The sequence below is a fragment of the Gallinula chloropus genome, assembly GCF_964237585.1.
Source record: "Gallinula chloropus genome assembly, chromosome: 3".
Taxonomy (NCBI): Eukaryota; Metazoa; Chordata; class Aves; order Gruiformes; family Rallidae; genus Gallinula; species Gallinula chloropus.
Window position 1 is genome coordinate 13007811 of NC_140087.1, and position 13489 is coordinate 13021299.

General features: G+C 37.6%; 1 protein-coding gene across 1 annotated transcript in view; it reads left to right on the forward strand.

Moving 5' to 3' along the window:
• Positions 1–13489, forward strand: part of PREP (prolyl endopeptidase) — a gene marked incomplete at its 5' end in the record, with an annotated part of 104278 nt that overhangs the window by 21656 nt on the left and 69133 nt on the right. The window contains one exon of the mRNA XM_084262547.1: positions 8451–8556. Within this exon, the coding sequence (XP_084118673.1) occupies positions 8451–8556 (106 nt within the window). The remainder of the gene's footprint in view (positions 1–8450; positions 8557–13489) is intronic.

Genomic DNA, 13489 nt, shown 5'->3' on the forward strand with positions numbered 1-13489 from the left:
CTTGACGTAGAACAGGAATGTAATAGAATGTAGCAAAGCTGCCAGTTCTGAAGCCACTGGAATTGAAATAGTCCCTATAAGTATTGGGAAATTGGGGAGAGCAGTGAATAAACACCTCACTACTGTAGGTTGTTATTTAATAAATGTAAGTAGCTGCTTATGGCTGTTTTCTTGACCTTTAGGAGGCATGAACTTCCAGAGATGTTGGTAATTAAGAAATGCTATTTTAAGAAGGAGTGGTAAAGCAGAGATCTGCTGTGGTTAATCTTCATGAAGTTGTCTAAGTGAAAGTACTTTAAAACAGCTGATATTCTGGGATTGTGCTTGTGAGCTCCAGCTGTGAAATGTGGCTCTGTCATCCTGATGGTTAAGATGGTTTTTAATGGTCAGAAAAAAAAATATTATGCAATTAAAAAAAACCAAAACAATGCAATTGTAAAATGTGGTTTCATCCTTGTGCAATAGGTTAAAAATCTTCTGTTCGGGCCATTCAAACAAGTTTTCTGGGCAGCGATTTTGAAGCATGTATTTGAGAAAGTGGAAGACCACAAAGTAATGAGGGGGAAATTAAAATATCTTTAGTAAAAATCAAATTATATAGCTTTTTGGCACTGTCCCGAATACTCTTATTTGGTGTTAATGTGCTGCCACTGGTTTTAAAATCCAGCTTTGCACAGCTCAGCATTTTATGAAAGTCCAATTTTACACGTTCCTGTCAGACTAACAAACAAATGTGTTTATTTTACAGGGCTAAGTAGATAGAGACATTTGGATTCCCTTAGGTTTCACACCAACTCCAGTGAAGATTGACTGATTGATTGTGGTGTGGGTGGTCTGGTCTTAAAAACCATACCTTTCTCTGTAGTGGGGGCAGAGCTTGAACTTTCATATTCAGGTTTAGAGAAGAATTCGTAGATCTTAACTGTTGGATCGAGAGAGAGAGAGGTGCTTTGCTGGCAGGTGAAAAGCACCTGACAAGGGCATCCTTCGGAGACTGCAGAAGTAATAACGTTGCCGTGACACCTCAAAAAATTGAGTGTCTGAGTATTTTCAATGGAGAGAAGAAACTAGGTGACTGATTAAGACAAAGAGGGTTCTGTAAAATTTTGTCAGCTTAGTACATTTACAAGACAGCATGAAAAAAACCAGCTTCAAGGTTTTTATTTTCCTTATTGCACATTCAACACCAGACCCGAGTATCCTTGATTTAAACAAAATCTGTTGTGTTGAGAAAGGTGTTGGCATAGAAATATGGATGCATTTACAACTCTTCACTTGAATGGATTGCTTGTGAGGAAGAAAAATCTGTTTATTGTTAGATATCTAAGTTTTGAAAAAGAGGCCATCAAATCTTTTCATTAGTCTAGAAAAAACGTATGTATTTCTGATACAGATCCTAGGATGGTGGGAGAGTTAAGAATGGGGTTTATTTGAGTAGCATCCCAGTAGAGGGCAGCCTGGTATGAAGATTTTTTTAAAACCTTGGCAATGTCACAGCTGCTCTGAGAAAAGAGGAGCTTCCTATGCTTTGCTGTTTTAAGTGGCATGTTCTTGCTTCCTCTCCAAACTCACAGCATATCTCTCTTTCACAGCCAGGCTCTTATTCTCAAAGTTAAACAATAACTTATGCAAGAGTCTTTCACAGTTGCTAGTGGCAAAAGTCCCTACGGTACTGGTAGGAAACAGGAGAGAAAGGAGGGGTGAGGGGAACCCTCCCATTCCAGTTCTGTTTTTCATGTGTTGTCTCTGAATTGACTGTTCTATTTTTAATGTCTAAAGCTGTCAGTTAACATCAGTGGTTCTCAACCAGGGAGGTGGTCTTGCAAATAAAATTCAGAGCACAGAAGAGCCAGCTGTGCCAGATGTGTGCTGTCTGTGGTATGTTTTCACTGCAGGAATATGGAAGTGCAGCATCCACAGGGGAAGAGTGAGCAGCGTGAAGTGGACGTGCTCAGAACATTGCCTGTTTGCTCAAGTGAGGCTGCTGGATAAAACAGGGCTGTGGGATTTTTTCTAAAGCCTTACCCCTATCTTTGTCAAGGCTGAATCTGAAATAGAAGCCTAGTATGAATTTCTTTTTTCAGCCCTGGCAAATAGATCTGGATAATGTTACCATTAAGAAACAGGCAGGCAATCTTCTTGGTTGCACATGGAACTATAGTATATCATAATACCTTACATAGGTAGCATTGGTGCTGCACTGCACTGAAAAGCAAGCTGAAAGCTGCAGGAAAAATCTTGTGTGATGCTTATCACCTCAGAAAGCTACCTATTTTACTCTGTGTTAGGTTTAAGAAGGAGATTACTTGCAAATGTGCACATACATATTGTTGTGTTCCTCTTCTGAACAAGGCTGACTAGTGTCCTGTTGCGATTGAAAGTCATAAGCATGACGATCTAGAATCAATCCCAGTTCTCTAGCTTTTGTGGATCTCCTTCAATCTCAAGCTTAACAGAGGCTCAGAAGGATACAGTCAAAATAGAAATGCTCTTTTCGGATATGCATCAGATCTGAAGTCCAAGAATGAAAACCCATCTGGAGTAAGGAAATGGTATTAGTGGCCAAAGCAGTTTTTCTAACCTGGGGAATGGATGGGTAGAACAAATCAGCGTGTTGTTTTCCTGAAACATGGACGTGTATCCATGTCCTGCATAGAGCCTGTCAGCCCTGCTCCTTGGAGTATACTAAGTGGTTTCTGTTGACCTGATCCTGAAACTATGGATTCCTGTGATCTGTCACCATTGGGACTTATGAAATCTAGTTGATTAAGTTAGTACGATGCAAATAGGAAACAAAGCAAAGTGTTTGCAGCTTCAGAATACCAGCTTCAGGGGCCTTGGATTGTGCAGTCTGAAGGGGTTGCTTTTGGTTCTTGCCCCAGTCCTCATCTTCAGAAGACTGTTGGGACACGCAGTGTGTCAGGAGCTGTATGCAAGCTTTGGTGATGTTCTGGCACCACTGCAAAGATAATGTTAAAACATCTCTTTGTTCATTTCATTAAAAAAAAAAAAACCAACACCCCACAACCCATTCTATTTAAAAAACCAGCTCATTGTGTTTATTTTATCTAATGAAGAGAGTTGTTTCCTACTCCAGGTAAGGCAGCAGCTTTGCTATTTCTAATAATCAATTAATGGGTTTTGAAAGCCTGGGAGATTATGATGGTGGTTCTTGACTTTGTGCAAGTAGAACTTCATTGGAGCATGTGCACATCTGTGATCTTAGAACACTTGAGGCAGTGCAATTGCTCTCATTTACTGACCAAATGTTTCAGCAAATTCTACCTTTTTATGTAGAAGGCATGTGCTTTGTGTTTATGTTCATTTTTTTACTTCACTTGTCTGATAGGAAGCTTTAAAATAGTGATTGCACAAGACAGGTAACTTCTGCATCACCCTGAAATCTCTCTTGCATGTAGATTCTTACTCAAGTCATATTCAGGTTCAGTGGTGTTATGCAAAGATCTTTCTGGAGTATGTACCTAAAGTTTAGGCAGTCACTGCTGTCACAAGTCTGTTTTATGTGGTGACTGGGTTCATTCCTAATGAATATTTAAAGAAAAAGATACCTAGTCAGTTACTCTGGGTCATTTTAATCTGTTATTTTTATATATATATATATCGTACAGTGAAGTCATAAAATCACAGACTGGTTTGGTTGACAGGGACTTTAAACATAATCTAGTTCTAAATCCTTGCTATGGGCAGGGACACCCTCCACTAGACCAGGCTGCCCAAAGCCCCATCCAACCTGGCCTTGAACACTGCCAGGGAGGGGGCAGCCACAGCTTCTCTGGGCAGCCTGTGCCAGGGCCTCACCGCCCTCACAGGGGATAATTTCTTCCTCCTTCAGTTTAAGACCATTATCCCATGTCATCTCACTGTTTACCCTTGTGAACAGTCCCTGTCCAGCTTACATTAAAACGTAGCTTATTGATGCTATGAGGTTTTTAATTCCTGGTTACTAATTTGACCGTTTTGCTCTGTTAGAAAGCTTTGATTCTGTCTGTGATTTTTGCAAGTTTTGGGGATGTTTGGTTTTGGGTTTTTTTTTTTGGGGGGGTGGGGGGGAAATTAATTTGTTCTGTTGCATTGGAAGTGCATTAGGTAGTAATAACAGTTGCCTTGTCCTTGTTCCATATGAAAAGGGCACTAGTACGTGAAGACCAGTTGTTTGTAAAATACCCACAGATACAGATCAGGCTGTAGATTATAATAGTGTTAACGTCTGTGGTTAAAGAAGTCAGTTTATCTTTTTCTCAACACAGGCATATTATCCAATAACTGAATTTTACTTAGTTAAATTTTTAATATCTTGTTACGCAGCAACAAATTATACTGTGATTAGGTTTTTTCCACTGTGATAATAAAAAGGGCAATGGTGGTTACACTTAACTGGTTAGCTTAAAAAGGAATAATGTGTATCTATAGTTGCCTTAATACTATGCACTCAAAGGGTCCCTATTTGTGAACTAAAAATAGAGAGCTCTTCCTTATCCTGAATCTTACACAGTAGTGACTACCCAGGTAGTATTCAAATAAGTAACATTAATATTCACTGGGGTTGCTGTCATGCACTTTACTTAGAAGCAAAGCACTTCACTGTCTCTCCAATTGATGTTTTAGTTGAGAAGTGATACATAAAGCTAGGAAGCCTGAAAAGCTGACAGGCTTCTCCTGTTCATTTTCTTTTTTTTTGTTTGTTTGTTTGTTTAATTATGTATGAAATTTTGGTGTGAAATGTGGTTCTAGCAGACAAAATACTTAAATTCACTTTTGCTGTGGATCCTCATAGATAGCTATTGCTGTTATAAATGCTGAGCTCTTTATATGGTTTGTATGAGGAATTAGCTGTATTTTGTGGTGAAAGAAAAAAAAAGTCATTTGAAAACTTCATTTACTAATTAGATTTTAAATATTTTTCTTGCTTTGATATTCATTGATTTATTGAAGTTACAAGTAAACAACTTAATCTCTTAATGTTTTTCTAAGCAGTGGTTACTCTTCATCCAGATGGAGAGAACAGGTAACACTGGGACAAAATTGCTAGTAAAACCCCAAAAAATACTCCACAGTAACCCAGAACTTCTCTATATAGAGTTTGATCTTCAAAATACAGAATAGTACTTAGGCCCACAGCTATCATAATAATAGCTCTGTAGTTTTGTGCAGCATAAAGATGGTTACAGCAAATATTTTGGAAATAATGTATCTAATAAATTAAAAATTACCAAGTGACTGAATGGCAGCAGCAAAGCTACAAAGTAGGTACCATCATCAGCTCTTGGAAGGAAGCCTTCCTTTGCTAGAGCTGAGTTAGGGAATAGTGTTGTGTTATGCCAATAAAGTCATTGTTTTACCAAAGGTTTTTAAAAGCTCCATTTGGAAGGCTGCAGGATTTCTCCTGCTCTTTTTTGACAGGGCCTAAATGTCCTTTTAAGATGTTCCATTGCTTTATAACCTCCTTGCTTTTTCCCAGTGGTAGGTGTTTGAAACGATGGAAATTATTTTAATGAGAGAGATGCGCACTGACTGGCATTGCAGATCTCTCTGAGAAACTCTGGAGATGAAAAGCTTGGACATGGGAAACCAGGAGAATCGATTTCTGATCCGAGTTGTCAGTTCTGACATTACAGCTGTCTCCCTTGTGCTGAACCGTGCATGCATTCTAATAATATTTGGGTGAAATGCTGGTATGAATTTGCAGTTCCTGAGTTTGTGGGCCAGGAGCAAGGGTTGTAGTTAAGCTTATAAAGATGATGCAGCAGCACAAGAATAACCTAAGTGATAGTTGGGAAATCCCTTTTGCCATTCTGAAACCCAGAGTCGTGTCTGTTTACGGTATAGAAGAGTTAGTGGCATTCAGGCTGTGATTACACATTTGTCAGTACTGCCATCTGAGCTGCCTTAAGCAATCTCTGCCCCTATTATTCACGTTCCCAGCTGCTTGGTGCGGTGTTTTAGCTCAGCCATTTGTGCAACTGCACAGTAAAGTGATTGAGATACTAATCTGGCAGAGGGACTTTTTCTTTAATTTTTTTTCTTATTTATTGTGGTGTTTTTGTGGGGTATTTTTACCCTCTTCCTGGATTTCTTTTTCTGAATTTTTTTTCTTTTCCTCTTAAATTTTTCTTTTGCTTTTTTTCTTTAACATGCTGTTTTTTCAGTTGGATCAGCTCTCCAGTCTGGTTTACCACACAAATTGTAAATGCTTATAGGAACAAGACTAGGGGAATGAGCTTGTATGGACACAAGCAATCATAGCAATAAGAAGAGCAAGAGGTGGAGACTGCATAAGCTGGTAGTGCTGCAAATATTTGCTCATCAGACTCTAACTTTTCATTGTGGATGTCTAAATCTGCTGTATAATGCTAAATGTTTTAGCATGCTGCAATCAACAGTGTCTTGTCCTGCTTCTGTCAGATTCCTTTGGGTTATAGAACTCACTGATGTAAGAATAGCTTTAGTGATAGAGACAGACCTAATTGGCATCCCACCAGCGACATGCTCTGGGAATTCCTATTTCAAATTAAACATAAACTGCTATCAAGTCTTCACTAGTCCAGCTGGGACTGTGGAGGGAAAAACTCATTAGATGTACTCAGATTTGCTGTCATCAGAGGTTCTGAATTGCCCTTGCAACAACATCAGAAATTTGCAAATAAGTTTCATTTCTTGGGTAAAATAAGCAGTCTTCTGTTAACCATTAACTGGCAGCAGCAAAGAACAAATTTGTGTGGGTTCTGACTATGGCTGAAAATTTTGTGCACCATAGTGTCTTGAGTTCAACTGAAGTTTGTATTTGTATGTACCACTTGAAATTATTTAACATCTCTCTTTATGAGTTGGTGAGAAGAGAAGGAAACTTGATGCTTTTACAAGTATGAACAGGTGCTTAAGCAGCATATTGCAGTCGCTGGTTTAATTAAAACTGACACTTGCAGTTAATGTTGGTCTAAAACCACTCAGATGCTTCTTTAAAACAGGTCACCTAATCTTGGTTTCAATTTCTGGGTATATTCCCATCTTGGAAGGAGGATTTTGCAGGCTGCCCTGTTAAAGCTGTTTTAGCTGGTTCATATAATGAACTTTTTTGGTCCAGTAGGAATCTTAGGTGTTATTTTCTATTTGCCCTGTGAACTCTCAGCTGTATGACCTTTTTTTAGTGGTATAGTTAGCTGTTGGCAAAATGCCTGTAAAAAAAAAAATGCAACTTGGAAACATTTCTTTGGTTTGTTTTTTTGTTGTTGTTGTTTTGTACGTTTCATTTTGAGGGATCTTTGTTTGGGTTTGTATTAGCTTTCATATACTGAAATTTGGCTCTGAATTCTACTAAGTTCCCTTCCTGTCTGTTCAAGACTCTGGATCTGTTTGAACATCAGTATAATCAGGACCTAATTAGCAAATACTCTTGCACAGTTTAACATGGAATCTGAATGCTGAACCTGTAGTTTGCAGCTGGAGAGGAACTGGGCATCAGTATATCCCCAGGTGTGGCTGCCTCAGTTTTTTGAGAAAATTTTATTAAGCTACATAAAACTATGTTTTAATTGAGGGTTCACTTTGGCTACCAACTCAGTAGGAGCCTGGCACTCTAGTTGGTCAAAGGCTTAATCAGTGCTTATTCTTAATGTTTTTGATTCAAATAAACTTCTCCATGCTGGGGGGATTGACTGTGAGATATTTTTAATGTAGCTTGTGGTTTTGGTGGGTTTGGTTTTGTTCTTTTTTCTTGCCAGCAGGTTGGGGTTTTAGGCATCTTATACTGAGTCAGGTTAGTGTTGTACATTGCGTGTTGTATTTGGTTTATGTGGCAAGGTTTTGGTGCTGGGGGATCTGCAGGGCTGTCTTCTGTGAGAATAGGCCAGAGCTGCCCCCATATTGGTGGACCTACAACTGCCCAAAGCTGAGTCCATCAGCAATGCTGGTAGCACCTCTGTGATAACATTTTTAAGAAAGGGCAAAAAATGCTGCACAAGAGCTGTGAAAGAAGAGTGAGAGTATGTGAGAGAAACAGTCCTGCAGACACCAAGGTCAGTGAAGGAGAGGGAGGAGGTACTCCAGCTGCCAAGAGCAGAGATTCCTTAGCAGCCCCTTGAGAAGACCATGCAGCCTCTAAATGTCCATGGTGGAGCAGATAACCACCCTGACTCATTCAGACACCTTTTATTTGGACTACTTGTAATAATCATAAACATTATTTCCACTATGAATTTAAAAAAAGAGGTAATGCTGTTTGATTTTGACCTTCTGAAACGTTAGCAGACTATGCTTATGTTATTTGTTGATGTAAGCGATGGGTGTGGGTGACTTCTCATGTTCCATACACGTCTTCTCATTGATGAATAAATCATTGATTTATTTTTTGCTATGGGTTTAGGGACTACCTTTTCAAGTTAGAAACAATTCATCTGGAGGGGGGAATCTGATTTTTCTGTAACTTCTTACAGGTATCAGATGATGGTCGATATGTCTTGTTGTCTGTCAGAGAAGGGTGTGATCCAGTGAACAGATTGTGGTACTGTGATCTACAGAGAGAGTCTCAGGGCATATCAGGTACGTGTCTTCTTGCTTTGTAAATTTTGCTTCATTTTAAGACAATGTAAGACTTGAAACATTCTATGTTTAAAGATATGTATTTAAATATGTGCATTGCTTAACCTCTTTTTTTTTCTAATGAAGGTGATAGAAAATAATGTAGTGCTTCTGCTAGCAGTCTCTCTTCTGTTAGGTATCAGTAGGTGAAACGTTCCGTTTTCAGTTCTGTAATTTGTTTAAAATGTCACAAGGAAAAATTGTGATCATATAAGCAGCCTTACCACTGCATGTTCCATTTCTTTCTACACTGCTAGTACTTTTTCATTTATAATATTTTTTTATATTTTTAAAAATTCATGTGTCTCCCTTCAAGTGTTGGTCTCACTTTTTTGAAAAAGTACCTGGTTTATGGGTAACTTTTCTTTCCCTCCCTGTGGTGCTAGGAAATGAACAAAAATCTTCTAGTATTTTAGTGATATAACTTTGCTTTGTAGCATCATTGTTGTTACAGTAGAAGTATCTACTTGTATTTCAAATACATTGTTCATTAAATTCTCCTTCCTTGCCTTCTTGTTGGATTAGCCTTTGAGTTTTGTGTATTTGGGTGTTTTTAGCCTCAGGGGTATGGGTTGAAAGTGTGGTACTCTGTTCCATATGGCTGTTGGTGGTGGTTGACATAGGTAGTTGTTTTACTGATGGGTGGTTTCGCAGTCCCAGAGTATTGGATTATTGAAATCCTTCCATTGGTTTCTGCTTTGCATAGAACACAACTTAGGTCTTTTTGATTCTTTGCAGCTTCTGTCTTCAAAAGCTTCAGAAGCAGTAGAAGAAAGCTCAAGAAACTTACTCTCCTGCCCATAAACAGAATATTTGAGGCTTATAAGCATAATAAGAACTGATAGCAGCTCTGCAATACAGGGTGTGTAGTTGTGCTTCCCCCTGCCTTTATAATACTCCGTGATGTTGTGGTCTTCCCTTAGAACATTGACAAGTTTTAGCAAAAAATTTTGGATCTTAGTGAGTTGTGTTAGTGATGGTAGCTTTATACTCAGTTCTGGGGGATTATTAATTTTGTTTTGTGGGCATGTCACTCTTCTTTTATAAAGGATATTTCTTAATTACTTCTCAACTGTGTAGTTGTTTAATGACCTCTTGAATGAAGTAAATGTCAGGCCTAATCAAAAGCGTTACAGATGTTTTCAATGTGACTTTATTACAGACATAGTAGTGTGTATATAAAACTGCTTAGTACAGTGAAGCATTTTTGTAGATGATAAATTGTATTGTCATTCAACTTGACATTTTCCAGCTAGAGATAGAATACATAAAAAGCATAGCTCTCCTCCCATATTCACCCTCCCCTTTATAGATATACTGGACAACCTTGAAGAGAATACTAGCACTGAGCCTTGAAAGACAATGGATGAGATAATGAAGCTTCTATTTTATCTGACCTGGTATAAGGTAAACCTACAGTTTAACCTTTTCCGGACTTGAAAATGCTTCTTTAAAAGTTTTGTGGGTTTCTTTTTTTCTCTGAAGCAGTCTTGGACTTGCCTTCCTATTTGTTGTTGAGTGGGAGTTGCTCCATCCCTCCCTGTTCCAAATTCTCCCTTTTTGCCAATATAAGGAAAGCCTTGTAACTATTTGCTTTTACAAATTCTCTATTTTATAAACTTAGGAGCTCTACTTATGTCTCCCTAAATTGCTAAATGCATTTTCGGTACAGACTTATCTTTACCCATGTCTTTCTACCTCCATGTTAGTAAGCACACACCGAACAGTAAACATTCAGGATCTTCCATGCAGATATCAACACCCTGAACCACTTGATCCTTTAGCTGTTGGTGGCTAGAGGCAATAAGTTGTTGTAAGCTTAATTCTTGTTTCTGTCAGTCCAGACCACAAGACCACATTTCAGTTCAACTTGTAATTTTCTTGGACAACAAGTGTAGAAGAAATTCCTTGTGGAGTTAGGAGAAATGAATGCCAAATTTCTTTATTTATTAGAAAAGAGAATAAGCATCTTTAGAATAAGTGAGTTTATGGCAAGTCTTAAGATTTGCATTTAACTTCCTGGTTGTACAGACTTCTCAGTAATATCTCAAAGTATGTTCAGGTGGATTAAGATGAAGTGACACTTAGAGCATTACGTGTTATGGAAGCACATTCTTAGAAAAATACAGGTTCACGTTACACTGTCTACAGAATGCAGTATTTAGTGCAAAGGTCTATGTAAGCATCAAACCATACTATTTGTTACAAAGTGCTAAGACAATTGAGTGTCTTGGAAGAGTATCTGTATTTTTAAAACATTACATAATCCTTTTGTCTTTTAGAACAGACTTTACTTATGAGTAGACTTCATACCTTTGGTGACATCTAAGAGAACTCCTTGCCATTTTCCTCCTTCAGAACTATTGAATGTTTAATCTGAGCCTTTTGAACTTGACCTGTTTACAATGATGTGTTTGTTCAAAATTCCACTCTAGTGTTCAGAATACCTCATCTTAGTTTTAAAAAAATACAAAGGAAAGAGAAGTAGGATAGCTAATGTTTTTCCAGTGTCCTGGACGGTACTTGCTATAGATAAATAATTAGATTTTCAGGCACTTCCTTTTTCTTCCCTACTTGCTTTTTAAAGCCAGGTTGTCCATGAATACTCTAGTTCTTTAGAAAAGGTTTTTCTTATGCATTAAGCCTTTCAAGTGTCAAACTTCTTTAGACTTACTCAGAGGGCATCAAACACTAAAGGCAGTGAAACCTTTTTGAAAGGTAATGGGCAGTAATATTTTAAGTGGCCCGCCTGTTTCTTTGAGAGGAAGATAAAGCAGCTGGTGAGCAAGAGTGAATGGATGAGATTCTAATTCTCCTGAAGTTTATAGCAAGTCCGTAATTATAGAATGACACACTTTGACAGATCATTTTTAGAGCTGCTCTGTAGCATATATTGTTTTAAAATTACATTTCAATCATGTAATCGTGAACTTCTATTTTTTTAAAATATTTTCTTGTCCCAAGGTAAACATACCACTGCAGAAAATGGAAAGAACTCATTCTCTTCTCTGACTTATTACCAGAAAAACCTATTTCAAAGTGTCATGTTAACTTAACTCAGGGGCACCTTTCTTGATTATTTTTTTCCTTGATTGCTAGCACTGCGTTCGTTGGGAGGAAATAAAATTTCTTAGATTTTTAAACAGTTTTCATTTAATAAGAACACGCTCTCATACTCAAGATACACTGCTTCTTAGAGATGATGGTGGCAATGATAAAGGCTGCTTATTTGGCCCTCTTGCTGACAAATGGCTATGAAGAAGTTGTGAAGTTTGATGTTGCAAACTCAGTACTGATTGCCAAAATGCCAGGTGGTTGTCTGCAGGAAAACTGCAAGGATGTCAGTGAAATGCAATTCTTTATGCTTATAGATCAGTAGTTTATTCCCAAGATAGAGAAACGTATCTTTTTACTGGAAGATAAATATCCCTATTTCATAATGTATAAGAAAGGTAACATGGGATGATTTGGTTTGATTTTTTTTTTTAAATAATTCAGTTACTTGCTTTAAGCCTGTATATATCTTGGTGGTTCAAAAGCAGAGAAAGAGTTCTGAAAACTAAAAATAAATGCTGTTATTAGCACTTTGTTTCTGAAAAAGCAGAAAGAATCTCTTGGAGATGGGAGGTGTGAAAGTGTCTCAAGTTCAGAACTAGAATAGATGAAAAATACAAGAGGGTAAAGTCCCCTCTACCTATAATTAGATGTAGATTTGTAGAGGAAGGGGTGAAAACAGCAGGGTACATTGAAAGAGTGAGAGTGTGTGTGTATGTGCATGTTCCCTAAACAACTTTTTTTTTTCTTTTTATACCTGTGGCAATGTTTGCATTAGAAAATTCTGTATAATGTCTCTTAAGTGGGAAGAATATCGGGGCAAGATAAGAAAGTATAATAAAGTTGTGTCAGACCTAGGTCCAACTGTCTCCTTATCTACTATGTTGAAAAATTGGTGGTTTATTTCTTACCTAAGATGCATTAAATCTTTTAATTATTGACTCTCTTTGCAGTGTTGATAGTAACCTGGGTTAGTTTCCTTCAGACAAATGTTACTGAAGTCACAAATGACTGACTTGCATGTTTGTTATGGTGAGGTATGTTTCACAGCTTTAATGTTGACTTCTGTAGTTTTACTACATTTAACTGTTACTCTACTGATCTTAATTTCTTGACAGGGTTAATGTGGCAGTAAAGGTTGTTTTGATATGGTTTGGGATTTTGAAAATGTTGGTTGTCTTAAGACTCAAGATTAAAACTTGCTTTAGAGGTACCCAATAAATACTCTCTATAGAGAGTTCACAATCCAGGGTCTGCTGAAGCCTTAAATGTGTCAATAAGAAAGGTACAAACTTTAAAATGTAGTTTCTTGAAAACAATCCAACCTTACCCCAAAAGAAGCATGGGTAGCTGTATTCAGTGAAGGCTGTGCAAAAAATGTCTCTTAGCAATGACACTGCATCAACATCATTCCCTGACTGAAATGAGGGGTTTTTTTTGCATTCTCCTAATATTGAATTATTATAAATTGTGTTGGACAGTCTAGTATCTTAGATTTATTTTATCCAGATTGAGTTTGATTGACTAAGAGACATTTTAATTACATAGCATGCACAGTGGTAGAAATTATTAACATTTGTTATTTCATGATTTACCTAATAGTCTGGTTCATGAAAAAAAGTGAAAGAATTGTAGTCTCTTCCAAAGTTGGCCCCAAATAATCTGCTTTTTCAGTACTTAGTGTGGTTTGGAAGTTCATAGCGATAATTTGATTTTGTCTGATCCCAAAACGTCTTTGTTCTTGTTATATAAAAAATGAAAATACAGACTGAGCAAACACCATGTTAGGGAACAGTGAGAGAAATGAAGAAAATATATTTGGCCTCTTCAAAGACTAGTG